The sequence below is a fragment of the Scophthalmus maximus genome, chromosome 19, assembly GCF_022379125.1.
Source record: "Scophthalmus maximus strain ysfricsl-2021 chromosome 19, ASM2237912v1, whole genome shotgun sequence".
NCBI classification, from domain to species: Eukaryota; Metazoa; Chordata; class Actinopteri; order Pleuronectiformes; family Scophthalmidae; genus Scophthalmus; species Scophthalmus maximus.
This window is the reverse complement of record NC_061533.1, coordinates 11,561,374-11,588,057: the sequence shown is the minus strand read 5'-3', so window position 1 is coordinate 11,588,057 and position 26,684 is coordinate 11,561,374. Positions and strand designations below refer to the sequence as shown.

Sequence of the window (26,684 nt, the reverse complement as noted above, 5' to 3'; positions counted from 1 at the left end):
ACTGGCTGCAACAACATTCAATCCAGCAGCAGTAAATCAGTTTCACACTATGCCAGGATTGGAAACCAAACATCTTTTGTGCGAAAAGAAATAACACTTTTTTAACTGTTAGGGGGAATATATTCATCAATCCAAAAACATATTTAAAAGGAAATTTAGCTCAATTCCTTAAGGAGGTTATTTTTAGGATTCTATTTGGGGGAATCTACATGTTGGGCATGCATCATTCCCCATGACTTATGCCAAGACAATAAGCCCAGGCACCTTAGTCTGATTGTACTTACTTTAGTGAAAAAATGCCTAAAGTAAAAACAACTCAAACATAGTAATACAGATATACTTTTGTTGGATTTGGCAGCATACTTAATTTACTATGAGTAAAAACTATATCTTTCTCACTGAAACCTATGTATTTTGTACATAAACTGTATTCACTAATATGCCATACAGTCTATGTTCCTAACGACGGCCAACATGCCATTTGCGTCAGCTGAGTCATGTGAGACATGCTAAATGTGGCTTGGTCCAAGGGGCATAAATCATATTTTATACAGGGTGTAAAATGACACCTGTCAAAAATCATAACGAGTGCTCATTGCGAGTGTCTGAAAAAGTGAATGAAAAACCCTTTAAGATAAACTTCCATCACAAGTGGACAGGAGTGCACACACACGCGCACACACACACGCACACACACACACACACACACACACACACACACACACACACACACACACACACACACACACACACACACACACACACACACACACACACACACTGTTTACCCTTAGTTACAGCAGGCCCTTTGATCATGGTCTTGACAATTGCAGATTCATGGCTGTTGAGTTCAGGCTCCTCACTCTCCTCACTGTGCAGAGACATAATGGAAACATAAATAACATGGAAATCACTGTTTTGTGATTGAATTAAAAATATACAGTACACCAGGAACAATTACGATGGCACATCAAATGATGCACTGCTTGAATAACAAAATATAGTACTATATTAGTAGTGATAGTTACTACATAGTCACTATTTGTGACTATTTTTATCCTGCTCATCTGGAACAACAAATTGTTATTTACACAAATATCATCACTTTGCAAAGTATATTTTCGAGCATGAAAAAAAGAAAAGAAAACAAAAGACGCACAGTCTGTTTCACATGTTCCCGTCAAAATACAGTCAGACAGGCTCCAGACCACCTACCTGCTGACAGGGCAGAGACAAATATGGAACCAACCAAAACACAGCATGCGTCTACAGCCAAAACAGTACAGTACTTAGCTTCATGGGGCACCTCCTCATTGTGAGTACTGTGTGCACAAAACCGTTGCCCACATTCACAGCAGAACAAGAGTCCAGGCCACAGCCCCGATGATGGATAGGCCCTGGGTTTGTTTGCACAGCACTAATAACACAGCACACCCATTCAAAACTGATGCCAGAATATCAACTTATATGATTCAATAGAGAGTAATAGACGACAGTGGAGAGAAACATAGCATGGTGAAAAGAAGAGCCCATTCCTGTATTGTAGACAGATGCCAGACTGCGAGGCCTAATGATGAACATTCAGTTCAGTGAATTATCTGTATGTTCCTTTAACAACTGCTGCATATAGAAGATTCAATTTGCTACCTCCCTCCTCAACTTTTTAAATGCCCCCTCTGAATGCACATGGGTTTAGATACGAAATGAGAATGGGTCAGATGGCAACATTGGCGGGCCATGCCCATGTGGTCCCAAGAAATAAAACTAGACTTCACATTTGGGTCAAAGCATAAAGACTCCGTAGAAAAACGTAGACGTATTCACATAAAAAGATGCCAGAACATTTATCCAAATGACGAAATAGAAAAAATGACTGCACAGGCACAGCGTTTTTTCTCAGCTCGCTACAGAAATAACCCAAGTTGTTAACATACAATATGATGTCTGCGGCATTGTTTTGAGTACTTGCCCGAGGTTTAACGAGGTCAACACAATCTAAGGCAACACATATCTTCCGAGGGCAACAGATTATTTTTCATGGTCACACATTCATTCTCTCTTGGGTCAAAACATTCTCTTGAGGTGAAAACAAAATGTGTCTCTGAGCAACATACTACCACGTGATGCAAATACTTCTCTTCTTGCCAAAGAAGTTTTTCATAGTGCAATACACTACAATGCACACTAGGAAATCAATCCCTATTGTGATCTATGTGAAGTCTTTTTTTCTATCTCTGGGTCAAAATCTCCAATAAGAAGGTGGAATTGTCTTGATTTAATGATCAACTATCCATCAATTATCCAGTTTAAAAATAAACTAGCCAAGACAGGCTTGAAACTCATTTTCTGAGACCAGAAGAATTGCGGCGGACGGGCGCAAAATTTGTCTCTGCTCTTCAATCAAACTCTCTAGTGCCTTTTAAAGTGATGCAAATTAACAATCTCTCTATGAGTAATATCAAGTGTTCATGTCTTTTTTTTGTGTGATTTCAAGCATGTGTGTGTTCATCAACGCCAGCAGAGGAGCTTGGGTGGGCCAATAATCTCTCCCCAGATGCATTACATCCATCATGCTAGGCCCGTAGCTGGTGCCAACAGTTGGATCACTGCTGTCTTCTCCTTGTGCCTGGCTGTCACCGGACTCATGGGAGGCAAATGTTATGGCAACTGCATTCAGAGACACACTGAGTTGCGCCTGTAAGCTTTGTGTGATTGCAAAAGAAAGTGAAAAAGAAGAATTGAGAGTGCAATATAGTCCGAATGATGGAGATGTAAATCTTCTATGGGTTCTCTGTATTTTGGCTGCCCACAATTCCTTCGAATGCAATGAATGGACATCGTTACATGAAACGATCCCTACAGAGCAGGGGGTCCACTTGGATTTACAGCCAGGGTTACCTCTAAAATCACTGACTCCAACTCAGTTGTGAAGCTAATTAATTGCAGTTGGGGGCACGTGGGTCACACGAAGGACTCACAAGGAAAGGAGAGGAGACTTTACAGTTACCCTAAGACATAGACAGTATTGACGGGGGAAGAGAAGAGAGGGTCTCCCTCTCCTGTGGCAGAGTGATGCCAAGACACCCTTTGGTGTGAGAAGAAAAATGGAAGTTGTAGAGTTGACAGAGTTGGTTAAATGGCTGCCACAATGGCATCGCCACACTTCACATGTACATGTAACTACAACACTTAGTAACTGATATTAAAAAGAAGTGTGATCCATGTGACTCAAAAATCATTAGACTTCAGAACAGTCAACATGCCGTTAAAGACTAGCCACACAAACCATAATGCAATGACAAGCATTGTGATCAATGCACCCAGTGGGCTGTTGTGTTAGCATTGATTCATGCTTATCAGACTATCGCTGGTACAGTCCTAATCTCAGTACGCTCTAAAGGAAAGAGACTGTCAGCCTGGAGAACATCTGTCTTCATTTTCGTGAGCTTCTCGTCACAATGTAGTCTATACCATGCGTCTGACTAATGAAGCCAGTGGATATGCTGCACACCAACTTGTTCTATCCCCAGGTAAAACTGGATGAGGAAAAGAAGTAGGCCAATAGTACCAGCGGGCATTTGTACCTATTAAATGAATGCTTTTAAATATAAATTCACATACAAATGTATATATATAAATTGAATGTAGACTATCAAACTCTCAGAGACTGAACACTGCAGCGCCAATCTATTCAAATTGTCTTTGCGAGCAAACTAGCGCCATTCATTTCACTTTAGCTGTGGTAACTGGCTAACAACAGGTGACAAATAGAGCAGGAAATAAGATGCTCCCCAGCCCTTCATTCATTAGAGCCAATTACAGTGCAGCTCGTTAATATTCTTCACCAATCAGGCCAATTACACAGAAACATAATTGTATTCTGCAAGACTGTGATTGGTTGATTAATGGAGAGTCCCACTGTTTTGTCTCGTAAGTAGCCAGTGAGAGTGCTGACCATCTGGATGCACTGTGCCACATATGTACCCTGTTAGGATAATTAAAGAGGGACCAGAGGACTGAGGGAGACAGAAGTACATTAATATTGTTTTTATCTGTCTTTCTCTCCTTTTTTGTCTTCGTTATTTTCTCTTTAACATTAAGTTCAACCTTGAATTTTACACTTAAGTACTGCATCAGTCAGTGGCCTTGCTTTGCATCTCTGTTCATGTTTCTGTGTTTGTCTTATCTCGCGTCTATTTTCAGAACTGTGTGTTGCCTGGTAATGAGACTTCTTGTTTGCTGGTATGAAGCGATAATGAGGAAGAAAAACCCTAACTGTTTACAAATGTAAAGTAACACCATGTGCACTGTAGCTCCAAAGAGAACTTATTATGCATCTCATGATTGTTGGTTTTGTTTTGAACATTGAACAAACGGCCCATTAACAAAGCTGTGAGCTGTCCAGCAGCTCTCTCCAACACATAACAGATGGTCTATAATTCAGCACTGATATTTTTGGGATCAAATTCAATTCTCACACACTTCATGATCCATGCATATGCATTGACACACACACACACACACACACACACACACACACACACACACACACAGACGCATTGACAAAGACCCCAATCCACTCACTCACTCAAACCCTTGTCTCTATCACACACACACACACACACACACACACAGTCACACATGCCCACACACACTTTAGGTTTAAACATGTACAGTTGTGTCCACAAGCCAATGACTGATCTCTGTGTGATCCTGCCAAGTGGTTTCACAGTGACCACAGAATGTCATAGTTGGTATGAGTTGTATCAACAGAAGCATATGGAGCATGTCTTTTGGAGCTGGCATGATTTGAACAAACATGGCTTATTCACTGCCATGAACCCCATGCTCAATCTCAGACTGTATATAAAGATGGACTACGTGTCTCCACTTTTGCCCACTGTACAAAAAAAGGATTCATAATATCCCGGATGAGGCTGCTGCCATCTTGAAATTTTGACATCATTTGGAGTCTGTGGAGGAGCAATTGTGGTGGGGAGCAATGGTATCATCTCCCTGCCAATACACAAGCTAAAACAATCCTTAGTCAGTCTTAACTGTCAATAATGACCCCCCCCCAACCCACCCAGTTTTTATAGCACCAAAAAATTTATAATGAAAACCATCAACACTTAATGGAGGAATGAACATTTCAGTCTGATATATGTGTTATACAGTAATCCTTACCTGAAATGGCTGAATGTAAAATGTATTTTAAATGTATGTACTTTGACATCATAGTTTGACCAATGTTCGTCCACTAACATGAAAGAGGCGGGGTTTATGACAAAAAATGCAGCCAGCCACCAGTGGGAGTTTTACATTTAGGGAGCTGTCATGTCGTCCATCTTCACATGTGTTTAATGAATCAGAGCTGGACAAAACTATTTTCTAGCAAAAATATCGACAATAATATGCAACCCTCAAAGGATAAGTGGTATAGAAAATGGATGGATGATTAATGCTTGAGTTCACTATTGTTTGCATTCCAACGCAGCGCAGGTCGGGTTACATTTATTTATTTGCACTTTCGTGTTGCAGTAAAATGGCTGCCTCCCATAGTTTTCCCATTACATAACCACGTGGGTCTTTCTCTATGCTGTGGGATTTGTCTTGACGCTGCAACGAGCAAAAGAAGACGGTGCAATTCTGGCGCTCACACAAACAAACACACCACAGCTCCACGTGTTTTTTGCTCTTGGAGCTTTTTTCTGAGCGCCCTTCAGTCTTCACTCTGACTTGACTTCAAAATTCTCTGAGCCTCACAAGGATTGAACTCTTGGCACCAGATCTTGCGAGCAGTCCTCTTACAGTACAAGCCATGTGGTCGGACAGCTGACCCTTATTTCCTAAAGCTGTGTGTATGTTTGCTTTGGGTGTTGGACTTCAAAATTCACTGCAGATCCTGAGGATTGAAACCAAGACCTCAAGATTCCACCCCTGTCTGCCAAGAACAGAAATCTGAGGATTCAGCGGGAACAGGCTCACCAAAGCTGGACAGTGGAAGACTTGGAAAATGTAACCTGTTCTGATGCATCTCCTGAATTTCCGCTGAGGCACACAGACGCTGGAGGTCAGAACTTGGCTTCGACAGCATGAAACCATGAGCCGAACCTGCCTTGTGCCGAATGTCCAGGTTTGCAGTGCAATGGCGTTGAGAATGATTTTTTGGCACACGTTGAAGCCCTTGATACCAGTAAATCTTTGCTTGAAAGCCACGGCCCATCTGACTATTGTTATTGGCCATTTTCATTTCTGTATGGTCCAATTGACCATCTTCTAATGGCCTCTTCCAGCTTTATAATGCATGATGCTGCACTGTCTTGTGGAATTCATGCCACAAAGAACTGGGGCTCTTTTGAGAGTGAAGGTCCTACCACGTATTAGTAATTAGTACACGCACACACAAACACACACACACACACACACACACACACACACACACACACACACACACACACACACACACACACACACGTTGGGAGAAGACAGAAGCACCAGATAGTTAAAGAAATCAAATGGTAGCGTTGCCTCATTTCCAATAATATCGAAAGGAAGCTGAATACATTTCATAACAATCATCATAACATTGTACCTGACAGGTTTGGTAGAGAGTATATGATGAGGCACAGATAGACGAGTATTGACTTGGGCTGGGGAGCTGAGAAGACAGAGAGGAGAAACTAAACATACTGGAGAAGAAAGTTGATGTCAATGATCTGTCACTGAAAGGTGTTTTTTTCCCTCGTGTGCTTCAATAATTATAAAAATATGGCGCAGCAATTGTGAGGAGGTAAAAGGTAAAAGTGAGTGCGCTGCCCTCAGAGACTCAGAGGTAGGACTTTCTGATTTATGGTTGACATCATTATGGCCAGTCGAACTGTTTAAGCACTAACTTTTCTGAAGCTGTGCTGCCCTCTAGTGGTTTCAAAGTGGAACTGCTAGATAAAGGCAAAAACAAAGAAAGAAAGTGATAATTTAGATTATAGTCAAAGCCTTTTCTTCTGTTAAACATATTAAGTATTTTATGTTCCGAAAAACGTCCCCAAAAGAATGTACCTTTCAGCAGTGAGCAGTTGAAAGCTTGGTGGAGCTGTAAGAATAGCATCTGAGGTGGATGATCTTTGGACAGGGACACAATCAAAGCAGGAACCGGGTGTTTGGTTTTGAGCTGGTACAGAACTATTAACACACGTGGAGTATTCTCCACCTTTTTGGGTAGGTAACAGACTAAAAACTGGCAAAAATGATGCTGAATTATGGCCACAAACAGGACTCTGACCCAGAAAAGAATGAGGCATATTTGATGGCAACAACACGGCATCACCAGAAGTGTCATTTGGCTTTTGGGAATTGAAAACACTGTGAGGACAGGGGTAGGATGGTGGCCCTTGGTTTGGAGCTCAGCCATTGTATGTTAAAGGTACCGGAATCTGAGCTAATGGGTAGTTCACGTCTGACAAATGGTCTGGGTGTGTTTGACAAAACATGTCCACAGAATTTGAATACGACATTGGGATTGCGACTAGATGAACGTGCGCTGCCGATGACATGTTGTTCTGTTGAGCGGGGGCTTTTAAGAGGCGGTCAGGACCTGAAATGAGGACATGACGTGGGGTTATAGCTGTGCTCTTGGGCCACTGCTCATTGGCTGCTGAGCTGGAAGACTGTGGCTGTGGTTGGTCAGTGTGAGCAGATGTGGGCGTGGCCTCTGCACCATCTAGGCTGCTGAACATTGCGATTTGAACCACCTAGTTAGTCAGAAGCCTGACGTTCTGGAAACCTGTTATTGGCAGATGTCAGATAGCAGAGAATAATGTGACTGGGCTCAAAGAAATTAGTTTTTATGTGTTTTCAATTAACAACTATTTTTTTTCAGTGGAGTCAAGTGTAGTGTGAAAAATATCACTAAATTAACTTTTGTGAATTTAGTGCTATAGCTATAGCCCAAAAGTGTTCTGGATTAAATTTAAGGGATTAGATCTTGGGCCTGTAACACATCCAGTTATTTGTCCACCTTTTTCTACACAAAAAGCCCAAAGAAAGGTCAGTTAGTTCCTGTGGTTAAATACAAAAGGGCTTTTAGTGACTGCTTTCTTTAACAGTGACTTCAGTGTAAAGTGACAATTCAAAGTGACAGATGAAAAAGTGGTGGGGGGAAAAAGTGTTACAGGTTTTTAGACAATTCATACCTGAGCTTCCCAATGTTTGTCTCAGAGTCAGTGAGACAACTAGAAGAGGAGAGAGTGAAGGAACTAAGGAAGCAGGGGAGAAAGGAAGGTAGGGAAGGGACACCAGACAAAAGAGGAAAGGAAACGAGCAAAACGTAATCACTTTATTAGCTACAATATAGAATTGTTTTTCAAACTCAAAACACAGAAAATACAGTGCAGCTACCAGATACAACACTACTACGATCTACAAGGAAGGTGCTATCATTAAAGGGAACAAAATCTGCAAGAAGTAAACATGGGGTTGAAATAAATGTAAAAGCACTGGAGGCACATTTTACATAGTAAAATAGCATTTTTACAGTCACCTTGCACACCATCAAAGCTCAACAACCTGCTTTCCAAGAATACCAGCACTCAAGACGCTTTCCTTACTTTCATGAACCTTACACCATGCAAATCAATCTAGATTGTTACACTCCGGCAGTATAGCATGTGAGCCATTGGTTTATATATATACTGTAGATACATGCATGGCGAGTTGAAATCGCTTCCATTTTCCAGAAGTCACCATATTTCAAGATTCCTTTTTTATAGAATAGTTCCCCTGCTGGCAGATAGACAGATGTAAACAAGCCATTAAAGCTTTAGTTTATAGTTATAAAGTGTCTGACATACAGTTAATCAACAGTCCAACTGACAGGAACAGACATAACTGTCCAACACACTATTATACCATTGCTATTTTCAAAGAATTCCTTCCTGCAAACCACGCACCTTCCCCTTATATCAAATCTACATGACAGGGGTAGAGGACAATGAGAGTGAAAAGCGTGGTAATCTAGACAAATTAAATAATTTGTCAGTCTTTTTTTTTCTTTTCATATACTGTATGAATACCTCCGGGATATGGTGCATTCTTTTTTGGATCTATAAATCTGAATCTCTGCATCATCTTCATTTTCCATGAAATTAATGATTTGTTGATTCAACTTCCAGGAGGCTGATTTTGCTTCCCTTTCCTGGTTGGAATCAGAGTGGGCCCAGCACATAACCCACAGTTAAATTAAGGTCTGAATGAGACAAACACACACACACACACACAAAAACGCAAACACACACACACACACACACACACACACACACACACACACACACACTCCAACAGTTCCTTTGCAAGCTCTCACTGCAATATTCTATCCTTTACTTCCTATATTCCCATTAGTCCCCAATCTTGAATCCCTGCAACAGTCCAACAAATTAACAAATATGTGCAGCAGTCAAAACTCATAGTAGGGTACGGAAAACAGACACACACACAAACGCACACGCACACACACGCGCACACACACACACACACACACACACACACACACACACACACACACACACACACACACACACACACACACACACACACACACACACACACACACACACACTCTACTGGACATTGAGGGTGCGAGCAGACACTCCATGGTGCCAGTCTCTCAGCTCATTGTACTTAGGGCCAATCACCATACGAGTGGTGGTCTTGTTCACTCTGCCATCCAGGTCACAAGAGTAGGAGGAGAGGAAAAGAGGAAAACAAACACCAACAGAGAGAGAAAAGACAGATTTAGGAAACAAAATGCAGTTGCACGTACAATTTGCAATGAGACACCGATGAAGCCAAGCCACAAGGAAAGCTTGATGTTACAGACGGAGCTGTTACCACAAACAAAAGGCTGATGGTACACTGGAAACATTTAGATGTAGTGGATGTGGGCGGTATTGATGTTATCATCAGAGTGGAAAATCACAGAAATCAATATAAGGAGGGAGGAAAGTGAGCCGTAAGGATTTTCCAGAAAACAACTCACTTTCCAGTGTCCAAAGAGTCCATCGTCAGTTGGTCAATATGATGCTCATGATTCAGGGTCAGTACACACAACCACGAGGCCACACAGCAACAGGCAGAGGGAATTTCTGCATGTTACTGTAACATGAGTGGTCACAGACAATCGGTGAATCACATGCATCACCGCAAACCACCGAGAGAAGTGGACAGCCAATGGATCACATCACAATGAGAACAAGACCGCAGTGGATCATCAAGATCACAATCACATGTTAGAGAACATGCAGCACTGCAATGCTGTCACGCCCACAATCCAATGCACAAGCATCCACAAGGAGCACACCAAACCATCACATACAGCGACACGTTGACTGTTCAGAACAGATGGAGAAGCCCTTAGCCACTGGTGTGTTTTTTTTTTTTAAATCAACCACCAGTAATCTGAGAGGGAGTTTAATGAAAATTGCTTTCTGATCTTTTGGAGCTACTGACAATCGACAATCATGTAAAGAGCACAAAGGTCTGGCTGTTGACTTAATGGATCAAACATGAACCTTCCTCCACTGTCTAGACAGGAAGAGCCCACACGTCAATACATTTGCCAGAAGTGTGCCACAGAGATTTAGAGTCAGATTTTCGGTTGCTGCATGAATATAGACTTTATTGTTTACATCATAGGCACCGGCTGAGCAGGTTAAGTGAAATAGCAGCAGTGAGAAGATGAGATTTTGATGAGAACAGGAAGACTGAGGTTAATAAAACCATAACTTTCAATGTGAAAGCAGTTCCATTGCCATGCACTTACTTTGTCTGCTTGGCTTTCTCAGCTTCCTCATCTTGAGCTACAAGTGAAAGAGTAGAAACCTTAAATGAGTGCATGACTGGAACGGTAAGCAGCACGATTTAGCTATTTTTGTGTGCCTAGATAGCCTAATATGTAATGCCTCTGCAAAGATAGTGACAGTGATGTACCATGCTCGGTGCCAGTGATCTGAGCCAGAATCTTGAAGGATCTGGACTGAGTGGTGCCGGAGCGTGGGCGCCAGTCCTCCGTGTCCTCCGTTAAGCGCTTCCTGCTGGCGTCAGCGTGAGTGGGCACGTGGTAAAAATGGATGTCTGTGTCCACAACATGTTTCCTGGGAACTCTGGAAGAACAAGATAGATGACATCAGCAAATATGCTTTTAATTTTACCGCCTCTGGTATAGCGATCAAAGTGAGAGAGATCACGAATGATGTCATTTCCTCCGAGGTATTATAAGCTATTGAAGTGAAATGTATAGCTTTTAACTCAGCAGAAACATGTAAAACATGCCATACCCCTAGACTTACAATAAGTTGGTCATGAGTGACTCTGTCCACCAAAGTGTGTAGTGAGGCAAAGCCATGTTTCTTTTGGGAAGTTAATCTTATATTAAATGAATGTGAAGTGCATGTACTGACATTATTTTGTATTAATGTTGAGGAATTAAAGTATACTGTTAGATGATTACAGGTTACATTCGATGGTAAGGTTACAACTCCAAAGGCCGTGCTCATTAGACAAGAACACAATTAGAAAATATTGTCTACATCTATAGCAAGGAGATACCTTGGGGGCTGGGGCTTTCTTGGAAACCAATGACAGAAGAAAACAGACAAAATAAGGAAAGGGGAAAATGAAACAGAAATATTCATATTCAACATATGGACACACCACAGAGTTACGACTTACTTCAAGATACTTTGGGGTCCACTAAAAAGGGAAGATGAAGAAGCAAAGACAGAGAAGAGATAGAACTGTGAAGGATTGGTTTCCTTGTAAAGTGTCAACATTGAAAAAATAAGTCAAAAAATTCATGAAGGCAAATGAAAAACATGAACTTATGGATCACAACTGCCACTGCATGCACAACACAGAGCGATGATACCTATGGAGATGTTTAACCACATCAATATGAGGGAAGGTAAATTATCAAAAGAAGTCAGTTCTGTTTTCGACCACACGGTGGTGCTGTTGTCCCGTTTGAATTCTATGCAGATGGAGTCATTCATCATTTGGACAGTTTGGGATGTGGTTAGATATACCGAATGCTTTTATTCAAGTGGTAAAAAACCCCAATGTGGTTTCGTTTTGATGAGTAATCAGCATAATTGTAAAACACAATGTGTGGTTTGTGTTTGCATAATTTCATGACTAGCCACAATCTTTCTTGGTAACAGGGTGTTGACAGGCCCGATACTAACTGACTGTAAATAACTCATCTCTGGGACAAATGTACACACACATACACTCACAAGTGCCTTGAAAACCTTGCTGGCACCGCTGTCAATAAATCAACTATAAATACACACACACACACAAACACACACACACACACACACATAGACACACACACACACACACACACACACACACACGGTGGTTTACCTAGCACATTGAATTGAGTGATTTATGAATGTCTCTCAACACGTTCTTGTCACAGCAGCAGCAGCAACTGTGGGCGTGGGAGTGTTGACAGCTCCATGTGAGCCTGGTCACAGACTTACAGTTATACTGGAAGTGTCTCACAATATATTATAGTGTGTGTGTGTGTGTGTGTGTGTGTACCACTCATACGATATCAGCATCATACACACTCTCTCCTCAGCACATTGTGTCACATAGAGGGGTTTAGTTTCACTTTAATAAGCTGAAGGCATGTGTGCCAGAAATGCTACAGTGCTTACATAATGCTAAATAAAGCTAAATGAGTATAACACTGTTATTAGTGATCTTGTTAAGTTATGATGAACTGTCGCATTGACAACTGATTAGTAAGTAACGTGCCATAAATATGAAATGTTTCATGCACAAAAGCTTTTTCCGCAGTAAGCGAATGAGCAAATTGCATGCAGATGCCATGATACAGTGTTCACACAAAGATATACACACAGAGAGACGGACATGTGAAAAGGTAAAAAGGCAGTCAAACACTCATCAATAACTTGACATGCTTCAGAGACTAACTTTGTGACTCGAAGATGTGCTGCAGTCTGCAAAGCAGAAAAACAAGGATTGAAAGGAGGAGAGAAAGACAGAGAGCCCCGACAAACACAAGTTTGAATTCTTGCCATTTCTGTTTTTTTTCTTCAAAAAACCCCTCTGAAACAAACCACACAACACATTTGCATGCGTTCAAGTGTGCATGACACAAGGATGGACATGCATGCTGCCTCATTTCACCAGCAAAATAAGATAAAGAGATTCACTAATGATGGAATATATACCTGACACGGTAAAAGAGGATTTGTGGAGTAATTTGGTGTTACACATGTCATGGAAAGTGCTTTCTCAAAACAAGGCACAGCACAGTTAAGTAGACCACAATGCCTTTGCAACATGATGAACATAACTGTGTATTGAAGTGAAAGGGAATGTGTATGTTGTCCTCAACTCTGGATGACCAAAATAAATGTAATAGTTGAACAATGTTTGCAGGGTGGAAAAGGCTACACGGATCATTCAGCTAAGAAAGGTTTGTGTGGAAAAGGCAAGGATAAATCCTTCTTGAAAAAACAAAACCAGGCTTTAATTAAGTAGAGTGTTATGAAATGTCATCTGTCATGCTTGGAGGAGGCTATGTACCCGCCTGTGCGTGTGTGTGTGTGTGTGTCTTTGTGTGTGTGTGTGACTGCATGGTGTAAGATCATATTGTGCAGAAAAAAACCCAAAAACAAAGAGAGAGTGTGAATTGTAAGTGTAGCAGAAGTTATATGTCAGAAAAAGAGTAATTCAGGTCCATTTTGTGTATTTAATTAAATCATTTCAAAGACATTCATGTTTATACTGTAGTTTGAAGACAAATGACTAAAAATGGGAAGAAAATGGCTTGATGGTGTGAAGAGAGATGGCGTATGTGAAAATCTACACTGATCCAGGGCTGAATCTTGTACCGACCGACTGATTCTCTAGAAGAGCAAACAGAATGTCACACAGCTCTCGTTACCCATGCAGGCTATATATACACTGCTTAGTCATAGCATCATAGCATAGTTATACTCACTATGCCTCTGGAGAGGGAAAAGTTGGGGTTGTGGCAAAACACAGGGATGGGGTGTGTGTGTGTGTGTGTGTGTGTGTGTGTGTGTTTGTGTGAGAGAGTGTGTGTGTGTGTGGGGGGGGGGGGGTGAAGGATGGCAGGGAAAATAAAAAATGAAAATGATGACTTAACATATATATCAAAAAACAAAAATAAATGGTAATAATGAATGACGCGGTGCTGTCCTCAGACACCCAACCTCACAATCTAAAGGTCCAGTGGAGAGGCCTCCTTTCACTGAGAAAAGCAAAGAGGTGTCTTCTCTGGATGAAAAATGAAGGCAAAGAAACCACAATGCAAAGTGAGTGCATGGGTTGACCACATTGTTGACCCATCACGCTAGAGATATTTCATTTGCATTTCTTAGGATTTTAAGTCTTACCTCCCTGTTAATGTGTGTGCTAATGTGCTACGTTTTAAGATTTTAACCATTGACAACTCAAGATTATGTTTTATGGAACGTTGCGTTAGTTTAAGAGGACTCCGAACGGTAATTTAATCTCCACCGACTCCCCAGATTTCCGAGAACACATCTATTGAATGTCTTTCAGCACAGTTTCCCTAAGAAACCCAAGTGGTGCAATAATGTGTTTCCAGACTGGCTGCTGAAGTTATCCAATATGACACAGTGCACAAATTACTGCACACATATTTTTTAAATGTCAACCAAACCAGCCTCACAGTGCCAAGTTGAGACTTCCACATTTTAACGCTATATGTAAAAACTAAAGACTTAAGACTCTCAACTAAAACCACGGATCTCAAACCTTGGAACCCTGTCAGAGGAAGTTGGATATAGCCAAAGTACAAAGCATTGATTGATTAGATTGGCTGGAGAGACCGCCACTCACCCATTAAACTGCAGTGGCAAGGCTCCACCCTGACTCTCCAATAGGCCCCGCCTCTGCCCCATGGCCACCTCGCAGGCGTTCTCAGAGGAGTATAGGTTGATTGGTGTGTTATACACTGATGGCTGGGGTGCAACGAGGACAGGCGGGGAGGAGGAGGAAGAGGATGGGTAAGAGACAGGAGGTGGGGGTGGAGGAGGAGGACTGGTGAAGGAGGATGCAGGGGTGAAGGCGGAGGATGGGGATGGGATGAAGGCAGCGAATGGCGACTTTGACGGAGGGTATTCGCTCTTTGATCCGCAGCCCCCGTAGGGTCTAGGGGCTTTGCTGTAGGGGGGGGTGGAGGGCCTGGAGCCGTGAGGGTGGGAATGGGGTGGTGGAGGGGGGTGGGTGAGGGCCACTGGTTTTATGATGTCTGACCTGTCGTCCTAACGGCATGAGAGAGGAGCATGCAAAACACACAACAAAAAGAAATCACATCACAGCACGCACCATACTGATGCCTCCCAGGTTATCATGCATGGACACAAGGTTGTACAAATCATAAAGACTGATTCTGATTTTAAAATTGCTAAATAGAATTAGCCTATTTTAGGCATGCAAATTTCAAAATTTGGCCCCAGAATTTCTTTGAAGAGGGACACACCAGTATAATTTACTGTCACTTACAGCAAGACAAGTATGTTGCTCAGAAACATAAAATATAAAAAAAATATAAGTAAAAAATGAAGCAAGACAAAGGTGGTTTCATGCAACAACAGTTGTATATGGCACAGTTTCAGAAGGGTGTAATAACCAAATTCATGTAATTGAAGCACTTAGAACATGGTACCCCAGGTGATAAACTTTTTCATATTCTAATTATAACACAATTATATTGGCATAAGAAACTATACAAAGTATAGATTACGTGGAAATTTAGACATCCAGACTGACGATCATTTTTCACCTGGTGTGCCTTGCCTTGGTTATACAGTAAAATCCTATTATTGTATTGTATATATATATAAGTTTCTGTTTTTTCAGTGACATGCTGGTTTACAGTACCTTTGGTGCCACGGGAGGAGCTCTGGGATCACTGGAGGCCCTGGAAAGAGGTAAAGAGAAAGTGTATGAGTTATTATTGAACAACCACTTTTCTTTTTCATTTCAATATTTGCTGTGAATAAGCTCTGTTTTGGATATTGACATATTCATGCTAATTATTGATTTAAGTGACTGTTAATCAACACCAACAATACGTTCTTTCAAAAGTGTTTTGTTGACCCTGCAGTAAAGATTTAGGACGTTGAGACGCTCTGTGTTTATGGTGAATCACAACAGAACCCGAGCTTTCAGCACAGCGACCAACTTTGAGCGGTTTCTGTCATCAGAATCCAAGAGTCTTACTGTGTCGGCGTGTCAAACTATGAAATTTGAGTTGCCGGCGCTGAAAATTGTGGTCTCTTTCATTGTATGTGTAGACTTGAATCCAGCTGCTTTTAGTATGAAAGGCCTGACACGCTTAGTGTTTGATATTCGTGATGCCCAAAATGTCAACTGTGAAACATGCCTGTACTCTTCAATGTACTTGCTCATAACTCTGAAGTGATTTGAGCTAGTACAGTACCTGGGCAACGAAAATCGAAGAGTTGTTTGGTCCATCACAACTTAAATGAACATGATATAAAGAGAACAATACACGTGGTCACATAAATCAAAGGTTAAGTAAACTTTGCAGTAACTGAAGACGCTTAAATGTCAGCAGCCCCGCATTCCTTTCAGAGCGGCCCTTCGTGAAACTTCCTCAGGGAGGTCCATGTCCTTCATCTCTGTAAATCTGAACCGACGGCCTTGTAGTAGCTGCAAACACGTCAGTCTACAAGTGCAGCTACTCAGGCGCTTGTCCTTTTCCTCTCGGCCTCTTGTTCCCCAACAGAGGCAACATATTAATTCACTGTATGCGTCCAGGCAGGACGTGTGATATGAACACCTGTCGCTGAAAATGGCATTGTGCCTTCGAATTATGGCAGAAAAATACGATAACAGTTCAGGGAAACACAGGTCTCACAGCTACTCAAACCTGTGGATTTCATACATATTTCGCACTTCTGTGTGAGAAGGTGCTTGGTGTTTTTCTAACATCCATCTAAGAGGGTAAGGAAAGTTTAAAACATATAGTATAGCATAGAAGGGGAGAGTAATGTACAGATCTGAGCTAAGTACTGCAATTAGGGCTGTTTGGCCCAAAGGAGCCTCCCTGGCCGTGCACTGAGACATTAATAAAGAATTCAATGCTATAAAAATAAAATGCGATATGGCTGAGGTATGGATGATTGAATAACCCCCGACTGTGGTTATAGTTTGACAACTGTTGTGATGAGGGAAAGATTTCTACAGATGGTCCGCCTTGATGGCTCGACCCTGAGCGATTGCAAGAGTACAATTCCTGATATTACTTTAGCTATCACCTGAGTGTTTTTCGTCTCAGTAGGACAGCAGTGTGTCCAGAGTTTCCATGGACACACTGTTGTACATAGTCCAACAAGTACACACCAAAGTGCATCGCAGCTGATCTGAGGGCAGCAATAATCTCACTTGCGTCACCACTGGCGTGGAAATGATGCACGTGGAAGAAAGAAAGAAGAACACCAGAGTGTCAAGTGGACATTTCAGATATGCAATCGTCATCCCTGTGTGCTGTAGCTAAAACTGGAAACACGAACATGGAAATGTGCTGGAGTCATATGTTATTATTATATTCAAACTTTTTTCTCTGGGGATTTACATTGTCAAAGGTAATATTGGGCTTCTGAAAAAGCAACCCACTTACTTTGACCTGACACTGGGCGAACTCAAGTGATGCAAATCAAAATGTAAATATCTTTTATGGAAAATCAAACATGTCATCACAACATGGGGTTTTCCGCTGGGCTGTCATATCCTCATATCAGAGGAACAACACGATCTGACACCGTATCGGACACTTATCCCCAGGAATGTTTCTCCATAACTCAAATGTGTGAGGGTCAGGGTGTAAGTGGATGCAATAAAGCCATTGACCGTGTGACAGTGACAAACAAAACAATCCATGTGTCTACCTCTTGCACACCAGATCGAAAGGTTTGCTGGCCCATGCGGGTATTTGGGAATGTGTGGAGACACACCTACCGTGTGTTTCATTTCAAAGGTGTATTCTGTTTTGATGTGTTTCATACCGTCATGCTGCTTTGAGCCTCTTTGGATTTATGCAATAAATTGACACGCCATAAAGGGGAGGATGCCACCTCTTCTTCATCTCCTCTCAAATCACCCGTGCCCTCGCGGCTGTTCCCTGTTCTCAGTTGTGCATTTGTGTTTAATCTCCCTGGTCTATTCTTACTCGAGTGAGATCACTGACCGATGTTTCCAGGGCTGCGCCCCGACATGCAATCTGCTTCGCCAGCAAGCAACCAGCCACGCTGAATCAATAAGAGATTGTTTTGTGAATGCATGTGTGTGTGTGTGTGTGTGTGTCTGTGTGTCTGGAGTGATTTAGCTGGAGGTGACACTGACTGGGATCTGTTAGTAACACCGGTAGAAGCCGTACAAACGCCCCCTACGACACAAACACAAATATAGGCGCACAGAGCCATGTTATACAGTAGGCTACACGTCTGCAGGAGTTTTACAAGTGGAACTGATTCTGTCAAGTGACCTTGTGTTTGCTTAAACAGAAAAACTACCCACATGGGCTTACACACACACACACACACGCACACGCACACACACACACACACGCGCGCGCACACACACGCACACACACACACACACACACACACACACACACACACACACGCGCACACACACACACACACACACACACACACGTGACGTCCATACGTAGCAATCCATCACCTCTGTCCATCTCGTTTAAAAGGTCACACACATAAATATATCAGGCAGCTCTTAAATTAAGTTAGTTGCCTTTTGATTGACACACTTCTTGACAGTCGTGAATGGACAAGGCGAGGTGACATGCACATACTGTACAGCCCTGACAGTGTTTCAAGACATGATTGGCCCGGGACATTTTGTCGGGAGTAGTGCGATAACTCAGGCTACAAGGACCAGTTTATATACTCGACGACAACTACACCTGCAAATACGGTTTAAATGAACGCGCGGACTCAGACACACACACACACACACACACACACACACACAGACACACACTCCTTGTCCACCTTCCAAATGTTTTTGTTAAACACCTGAAGTTGATCGAAACAGGTATAGATGGTTTTGTTTTGTTCAACAAAGCTCTACTGTATCTCAAAATCAAATCTCTATCTGTGAGCTCCGAATTTATCTCAGATTTGCACCTAATTTGTCACGGTGAGACACTTTTGGCATCTCTCGCAGGTTTTTGGAAAGATCTTATCCAACTGAAGTCAAAGCACTTTCAGTAAATATATCCATCCAACATTCGAAAAACCGAGCATTCATTCAATTTGTCATTTTTAACCAATCTATATTCATTATTGTTTCTCTTCTTCTCCCCCTTTTCTTTTTCCTCAGTGCTCTAACCTTTAGCACAAAACAGCAGAGTGATTAAAAACATAGTTTAGAAGAGACAGAATTATATTGTGACTTACATTTTTTTCTCTCAGAGTCTTCGTGTCTTTTCTGTCCCATGGGACCGAGCAACAGATTTGAGTATGAAACACATAATCTTACTGTGTAAATTAGGAAATGTAGTTGCTTGGTAATTTATGCAGAGGCAGAACTGGGACCCGGGCCATACACTAGAAGCATGGCTCAAATTAGTTTTTTACTTTTTCACCTTTTATATTCAATATCTTTCTCAGTTCTATTTGAATTATTTTGTTCTCTTCTCTTATGTAGTCATTCCTGCTTCTCATGCAAGTTTGTCTTTCCCCAGAATGAGGTCACTCTTTTTTAAACAAAGGTGATAATGATTATTAAAACCAAATCTTCTAAAATCTATGCAGTCGTCATTCCTGCAGGAGGGTCATACACTCTGGGCACTTCTGTATTTATTTATTTTTCTGTACCTTATTAGGAAAAAAGGGGAAACAAAGTCCTTGTTTGGTTTCAGGCTTCTGCTTTTTTTTCGGTTTTACCTTAAACTGAAGCAGACAGACCAACGTGACCAGGAGAAAATGCCAGAATACCACTAAGAACAGAGTGACTGGCAGAATCATTGCCACGTGTGGTTCAGGCTTTGGGGTGTCTAATAAGTGAGGTTGTGTGCATGTGTGTATGTGTGTATGTGTGTGTGTGTGTGTGTGTGTGTGTGTGTGTGCGTGTGTGCGTGTGTGCGTGTGTGTGTGTGTGTGTGTGTGTGTGTGCGTGTGTGTGTGCGTGTGTGTGTGTGTGTGTGTGTGTGTGTGTGTGTGTGTGTGTGTGTGTGTGTGTGTGTGTGTGCCTATGGTTGGGGGAGCCAATGTAGGTATGATGTAGTTATGGCTACACACTCAAAGAGAGAAACAGAGATCATGAGTGAACAAAGACAAAAAACTGGTGTAACTGTATTTGCTGGTACAATTAAATCCCCCCCAAAAAACTTCCAAGACAACTGTGTGGGTTTATCTAGAAATGGTCTTTAAATAGATCTGGAGGCTGAGTCTGCCAGTCTTTATCAGCCCTCACACTGGGCAAGACCATAGAAGACAGGGATCACACACACATCACAAGTACTGTAGCTCTGTGTTTAGTGTGTGTGTGTGTGTGTGTGTGTGTGTGTGTGTTTCTTTATGAGGACCATTTTGCGCTACAGACCTTGTGAGGACACTTTGGGAGAGTGAGGTGACTTTCTGACACACTTTCAAAGGGCTGTTTGAGGGTTAACACTTGGCTTAACACGAGTATTAGGTTAAAGAGTTGGGGTTAGGCATTTAGTTGTGATGGTAAAGGGTAGAGAAAGGGGCTGGGGAATGCATCATGTCCTCACAAAGATAGTGCAAGAAAGTACCGGAAAGTGTGTGTGTGTGTGTGTGTGTGTGTGTGTGTGCGTGTGTGTGTGTGCGTGTGTGTGTGCGTGTGTGTGTGCGTGTGTGTGTGTGTGTGCGTGTGTGTGTGCGTGTGTGTGTGTGTGTGTGTGCGTGTGTGTGTGCGTGTGTGTGTGTGTGTGTGTGTGTGATCCTCCCTGTTCCTTATCCACCTCCTCCCACCACTATCTCTACTGAGGCCTCGACAGGCCTTTCAGCTGGCGATGACATCACATGGGACCCTGAAAAGAGACTTTGACACTGGCCAGACTAAAGGAACAAATTGTCTTTTTCGGAATTCACTACAAATCCATTACTCAAGTAAAATAAACTGAGAAACAGTCGCAGTCATAGGCGAGAACAAAAAATATTCATTCCATTTCACTGGATTTCAGTGATTGGTTTTCTCGATTGTGCCTCCATCATATTCAGTCTTCTTTATCCTCGGCCACAGCCTGGTGGTACAAAACAGTTGTGTTTTGCATGAAAATTGTACTTTGCCACTAACACAGACCTGACCTGAGCTAAAGCCCAACTATTTCCCATTCAGGTGAATATCTCTAACTGTTTCTCATCCCAGCGTGTACATAAATAACAACTGTGGTTAGCCACAGAAAGAGGTAATGAACTGACAGAAAATGCCTGAACATAAAGCAACTGTGTTTCCTGTGGTAACTTAGCAACCAACAGGCATTTTTAATGACTCCAAGGAGTCTTAAAAGCGGACCATGAGGGGAAACAGACACATTAAGTTAAACCCAACTCGGGCAATGTCTCCAACAGCCTGTAGGTCAACAACACTGCATCGAAATCCCAACAGAGCACAGGAGCAGGGGGAGCAGACTCTCCATAACTAATACTTACCATTCCACAGCAAGAGGAAGAGCCATCTACCTTTACATCTTATTGTAGTTAACTTGTTCTTCGAGTAAAGGTTATAAAATACGAATAATTAGATCAAGATGGAAATAAAAGTGAATTTTATACATATAATTCAAGCGAGAGGCAGAACACACTGTTTTATATACATTTTGAGTTTGAACAATGGAGGACATCTAAAATACCAGGGATGGAGGAGATACACATTTTAGACAAAGAGTTAGTTGCGAAATATCATTTGCTGTATGGGAAAAAAAACTTTTACGGCATCAAGAGTTACTGTTCAGAAGTATACATTCAGTGGCACACCAAACTTTATACGGGTAATAAAAAAACAGATGACGCGTCTAGGTACAATTACAGTGTGTAATTCTTCTTAGATGTTTTCCAAAGATCATAAACATATTTTATTTTAAGTGATGTTACACTCAAGCAAATATATCTTTTGAATGCAGAGGTCATATGTTTTCTTTTGCATGAAACTGTAATGTAACTTTAGGGTTTGTGTCTTTAGGAGTCGGTTACTCTTACAGCCTGCACTGTCTCTGGAGTCACAGGGCAGTAAAACTGTAGATGGGAGGACTGGAGTCCTGTGTTGTCTTTTGAAATCTAATTTAAACCTTAACAGCTTCGTTTCACAGCAGGCTGACCGAGAAGTAAAAACTTTACATATAAACAGAGGGACTCACGTGGAGATGTTAACATAGACACAGACACATTAGAGAGGCAAACCAGGCACAAATAGCACAAACCAAATACATTTCATCAGTATTTTTTCTGTGGTGTTTAAAGAACTTTTCCCCATTGTTAATGATTTGTTTTTCTCGATAATGTCATGCCTCTTTGCTCACTTCAAACACTGGCACTGTACATCATTGTTTTGAAAATTGCAAGTGATTGATTCCATGGATCGTAACTGGAATGTGTTAGCGTCTGTTTGCGAAATACATACAAAACATTTCCACACTGCAGCCACACATAGGAATGACAAAACTCAGCTTTCTTTCTCACTGTGGCTGATTGATAAACACACGGATCCCTACAGAGCAAATCTGATTAATCAGATTTATCTGATTCGGATTTGTCTTGTGAGAGCCATCAAATGAAATGAAATATCATAACACGGGTAAAAACCCAACACAGCCAAAGCTCTGGTGTGAGACTCAGATGAAATTCACTTTGTTTCAAGTGTGGGTCCTGGGCAGAAGGAATTTAGGAATCTCTGCCTTGAAGGCAAACTCAGTTCCTGCTGGGGCTCCATAGGGGAAACTAATGGTATTGAGGGGCCCGGACTGGATGAGGACATCCATATGATGGGGTCCCAAATGAACTGAATTAGAGTAGAGATTCAGGATTAATGGGTCTTTAGTGCTGTGGTATTGTTAGATATATTCAGCACTGAACTATGGTCTAAAATCACTGTACTGTACTGTACTGTGTGTAAAAGAGATGATGTGTTTTAATTTCTTATAATTCCAGTGCTGTCTACTTTTTTTTTCTGGTAGGCAGTTCACAGTTAGTTCTGAAGGCAGCAAAAACAGAAACAACACAATACATCAAGCAGGAGAAAGAAAGGCAGCGCCAGGGGACGGCACAGCCGCTGGGTCCAGCTGAGACAGCCTGAACATCAAAATGATCCACAGCTGGACCAGGAAGTTGTTTCCATTTTCAACATCTGGCCTTGGGTCTGTTGAGAGGCTTATGGATATTGATGGGTGTCAGTATCACTCAGACGGATTCACTCACAAATTAAAGATTCACTGGCTTATATTCGTTTCCCTTCATTTTTTGTTCATCTCATTTTTTGATTTTGAATACTAACTAATAACTAATAACTAATAATCTGTTTCTGATCTACTGGCCTATTTCTTGACACCTCTCTCTCCGGCTCGTTTTCCTCCCACATTAGAATGTGTTCCTCAATTTAATGTTAATAAGTTGCAGCACGTTGTGTTGGAAAGGATTTGTAACCCAAAAAGACGCATAAATGTATTCAAACTAAAGCTTGGGATTACGCCCTCTACCTGATTCGAACATGGTGTCATCTGATTATGTAACAGAGTCGGGGCAAAAATAAATACACAGCGAGTCATTTGGCTGAATTTAAACATATCCAGCCAAACTGGGCTGATAACACAGTGGACTTATAATTTATAGTACTCTATAACTCAAATTATAAGCTTATTTTACTTGGAACAAATACAGCTGAGTGTACATTTTAAATTCTGACTGTGCCTTGCAACCTCAACACTCGTGAAATGTGGCTTCTTTTTCTCTTCTAATCAATCCAGCAGATTCTTACCAATGTTCCAGCTGTTCGCTCAGCTACCATTCAACAGTGCTGGCTGGCCTAAAGATGAGTGCACTTGGCTTACTGTAAGATATATTTGGCAAACGGCGGAGAAGAATTAAAATGCTGAGACAGATGAGCTTAACAAAGTGTTCTTGGCCTCGGAATATCTGCGGGCTACCTTCACAGACCCCTAATGTTCTTGGGATCTGTATTTTCTTTGGCAAAAACAACAGGCGAGCAAAAGACAGGCAGAGGCAGGTGTGTCTAGTTGTAGCTGCATTCTGATGGTATTAGGATACTACTGGCAAATACTACAAGCCCAGCCAGAGAGGATGACCATCACTTTTAGATGATCTTTGGCAAATACTGCAGACGGGTGAAAGACAGGGACAAGTGAGCTCAGTTTAGCGCTCTTGGCTTTGGAACATCGTTGGCAAATATCACAGCTGAGTAAGTGACAATAGCAGCTGCACTGAGACTGTCTATTAGAAGAGAGGATTTACATAGAGCTGTGAATTTCTGCCCTACAGTACAAGTCCTCCGAGAACAAACTAATCTAGGAATAAATATACTAATTATACACGTATCTGACACATTTTGGCTAGTTTTATGATTGCATTACTATCATTATTGTCATAATTATCATTATTAGAAGTAGTGGGAGTAACAATATGTATTTTGTGTTTACATGCATATTAGTACAAAGAGCAACAATAACCCTTATGTAGTGTTTAAGTACGTACTTCTTATTGGCCACTAATCTGAAAGTAGTTATCCATTATCAAGTCATCATCATTATATCATTATCAGTAACAGCAATAATGGTGCAGCCAGTGCCAGATATTCATGAAAATTATAGGATACCATGAGAATTCATTTGAGTTCCATCAGACTTCAGACCCAACACATAACTTTGATGTGATCTGTACCAGGGTTTATCATCGAGGAGCCGCCCATGAAACCACAATATTGCAGGGTTGAGTCTGGCTTGTTAGCGCTGTGTCAGTGCTGGAGATGGTCTAGCTACACCCATTATCTTTCTGCTATGAAGACAACAAAAATAACTGTCAAAACTTGCCATTTTCACTGTGCAGGTTGCTGGTCTAGAGATTGTTGGTTTTTTCTTTCCCTTAGCGTCGGGATATATTTAACGCGGAACCAGCAGGTAGCAGGAGGGCAGGGGAAGGATTGTACCCACAACACAACATCCGGAGAGGGAGACAAGCATAAAGCCCTGAGAACATTTTAGATTCCTATCTCTCTCTCTCTCTCTCTCTCTCCTACCCCTCGTTCCTTCTCATCTCTGCTGCCTGCCCTCTGATAAAAGTATAAAATACCCCAAACAACAAAACTTTTATGTCTCACAACACAGCCATAAAATGCTGTACAGGAGGTTCCATTACCACCACAGTTAAAAATAGCACCTGGCATGACTGTGCCGGTTTACTGCCTTCAAAATATGAGCTACAATGGTAGATCCAGGGTTCTTACCTTTTTTTTTCTTACATTACCCTTACTTGATCACTGTGGTAATCGTGTTCCTGTGTGCCCCTTCATAGGGAGCTTCCTCTCCTGGCTGCGAAGCACTTCAACAGGCCAGATGTTTACCAGTGAAGTTACGTTGACACAGGTCTCCCACTTTAGTAAAAAGTGGATCCAATTATCTCTCTCCTTCAAAGTCAAGCTCATTTAAACATGCTGTTCTTGTTCCATGCAGGTCAGTTACAAGTAAGCATGCTGTCCATACTGGGTTTCATTTCAAGTGGTAAGCTCAAAACAGGTAATAGATCATTTGATTAAAGTACCCGTCTTGCGTACAAACTGACCCATATCTCCAACACATCAAATTACGCATGTGAGTAATACTGTCTTGTATTTCTGTCACGATGAGGCCATTATTTTGTTATGTGCACACAGCCAATTTCAGAATTGCTTTTGAGGATGATTACGTTATGAACAACAGATATCAAATAGAACAGAATAGGAATTCGTACATTTTAAAGAAAAAGTACATCCAACTCGTGCTAGAAATATCTAGTAACTACATATACTACCTTCATAAGAGTGAGACATAATCTGAAGTAAACATTAATGCACGTTTGGGGGCCTGTGTTACAAGCCATGTCAGTGTCTCTATTCAGAGAACACAATATAAACAAAATGAAAACATATACCCCAAGCCTACACAAACTTCCCTCACCCAAACCCTTGTCCGGACATGAGCCAAATTTCACACTCAAAATAACTTAAGCAGCTGCCAGTGTGATATCTGTGTATGTGCGCTTGCGTGTGTGTGTGTGTGTGTGTGTGTGTGTGTGTGTGTGTGTGTGTGTTTGTTTTAGCAATTAAACATAAAGCTATACCATATACCCTCTGCAACAAATAATCTGCATTTCCACTGTTGCTCTTTCCCTCTTTCCCTATTAGCCACTGTATTGTATCAAATGAATGAGTTGGCAACAGACAGAGAGCTGAGGTGAGCAAACCCTTCCCGATAACTGATGTGTGCATTTGGGCATGTGGAGAACAGTCCACACCATTGCACGACCGCAAAACCACAACAACAATGCGTTGCAATCCGGAGTTACCGCACATGTAGAAAAGATGTAATTGTGTTTACCCAT

At 41.7% G+C, this 26,684-nt stretch overlaps 1 protein-coding gene across 4 annotated transcripts in view; it reads right to left on the bottom strand.

Annotated features, from left to right (window-relative positions):
* Nucleotides 1–26,684, bottom strand: part of pdlim5a (PDZ and LIM domain 5a) — a 50,528-nt gene that overhangs the window by 6,407 nt on the left and 17,437 nt on the right. The window contains exons 4-10 of one of the 4 annotated variants that reach the window (XM_047329265.1): nucleotides 15,967–16,006; nucleotides 13,000–13,025; nucleotides 11,725–11,745; nucleotides 11,602–11,619; nucleotides 10,984–11,156; nucleotides 10,817–10,853; nucleotides 789–871 (exon numbers count right to left, since the gene is read on the bottom strand). In XM_047329265.1, coding sequence (XP_047185221.1) covers nucleotides 789–871; nucleotides 10,817–10,853; nucleotides 10,984–11,156; nucleotides 11,602–11,619; nucleotides 11,725–11,745; nucleotides 13,000–13,025; nucleotides 15,967–16,006 — 398 coding nt within the window. Of the gene's footprint in view, nucleotides 1–788; nucleotides 872–10,816; nucleotides 10,854–10,983; nucleotides 11,157–11,601; nucleotides 11,620–11,724; nucleotides 11,746–12,999; nucleotides 13,026–14,922; nucleotides 15,348–15,966; nucleotides 16,007–26,684 lie in introns of all 4 variants that reach the window. The other 3 variants (XM_047329266.1, XM_047329263.1, XM_047329264.1) reach the window with 3 other exon arrangements.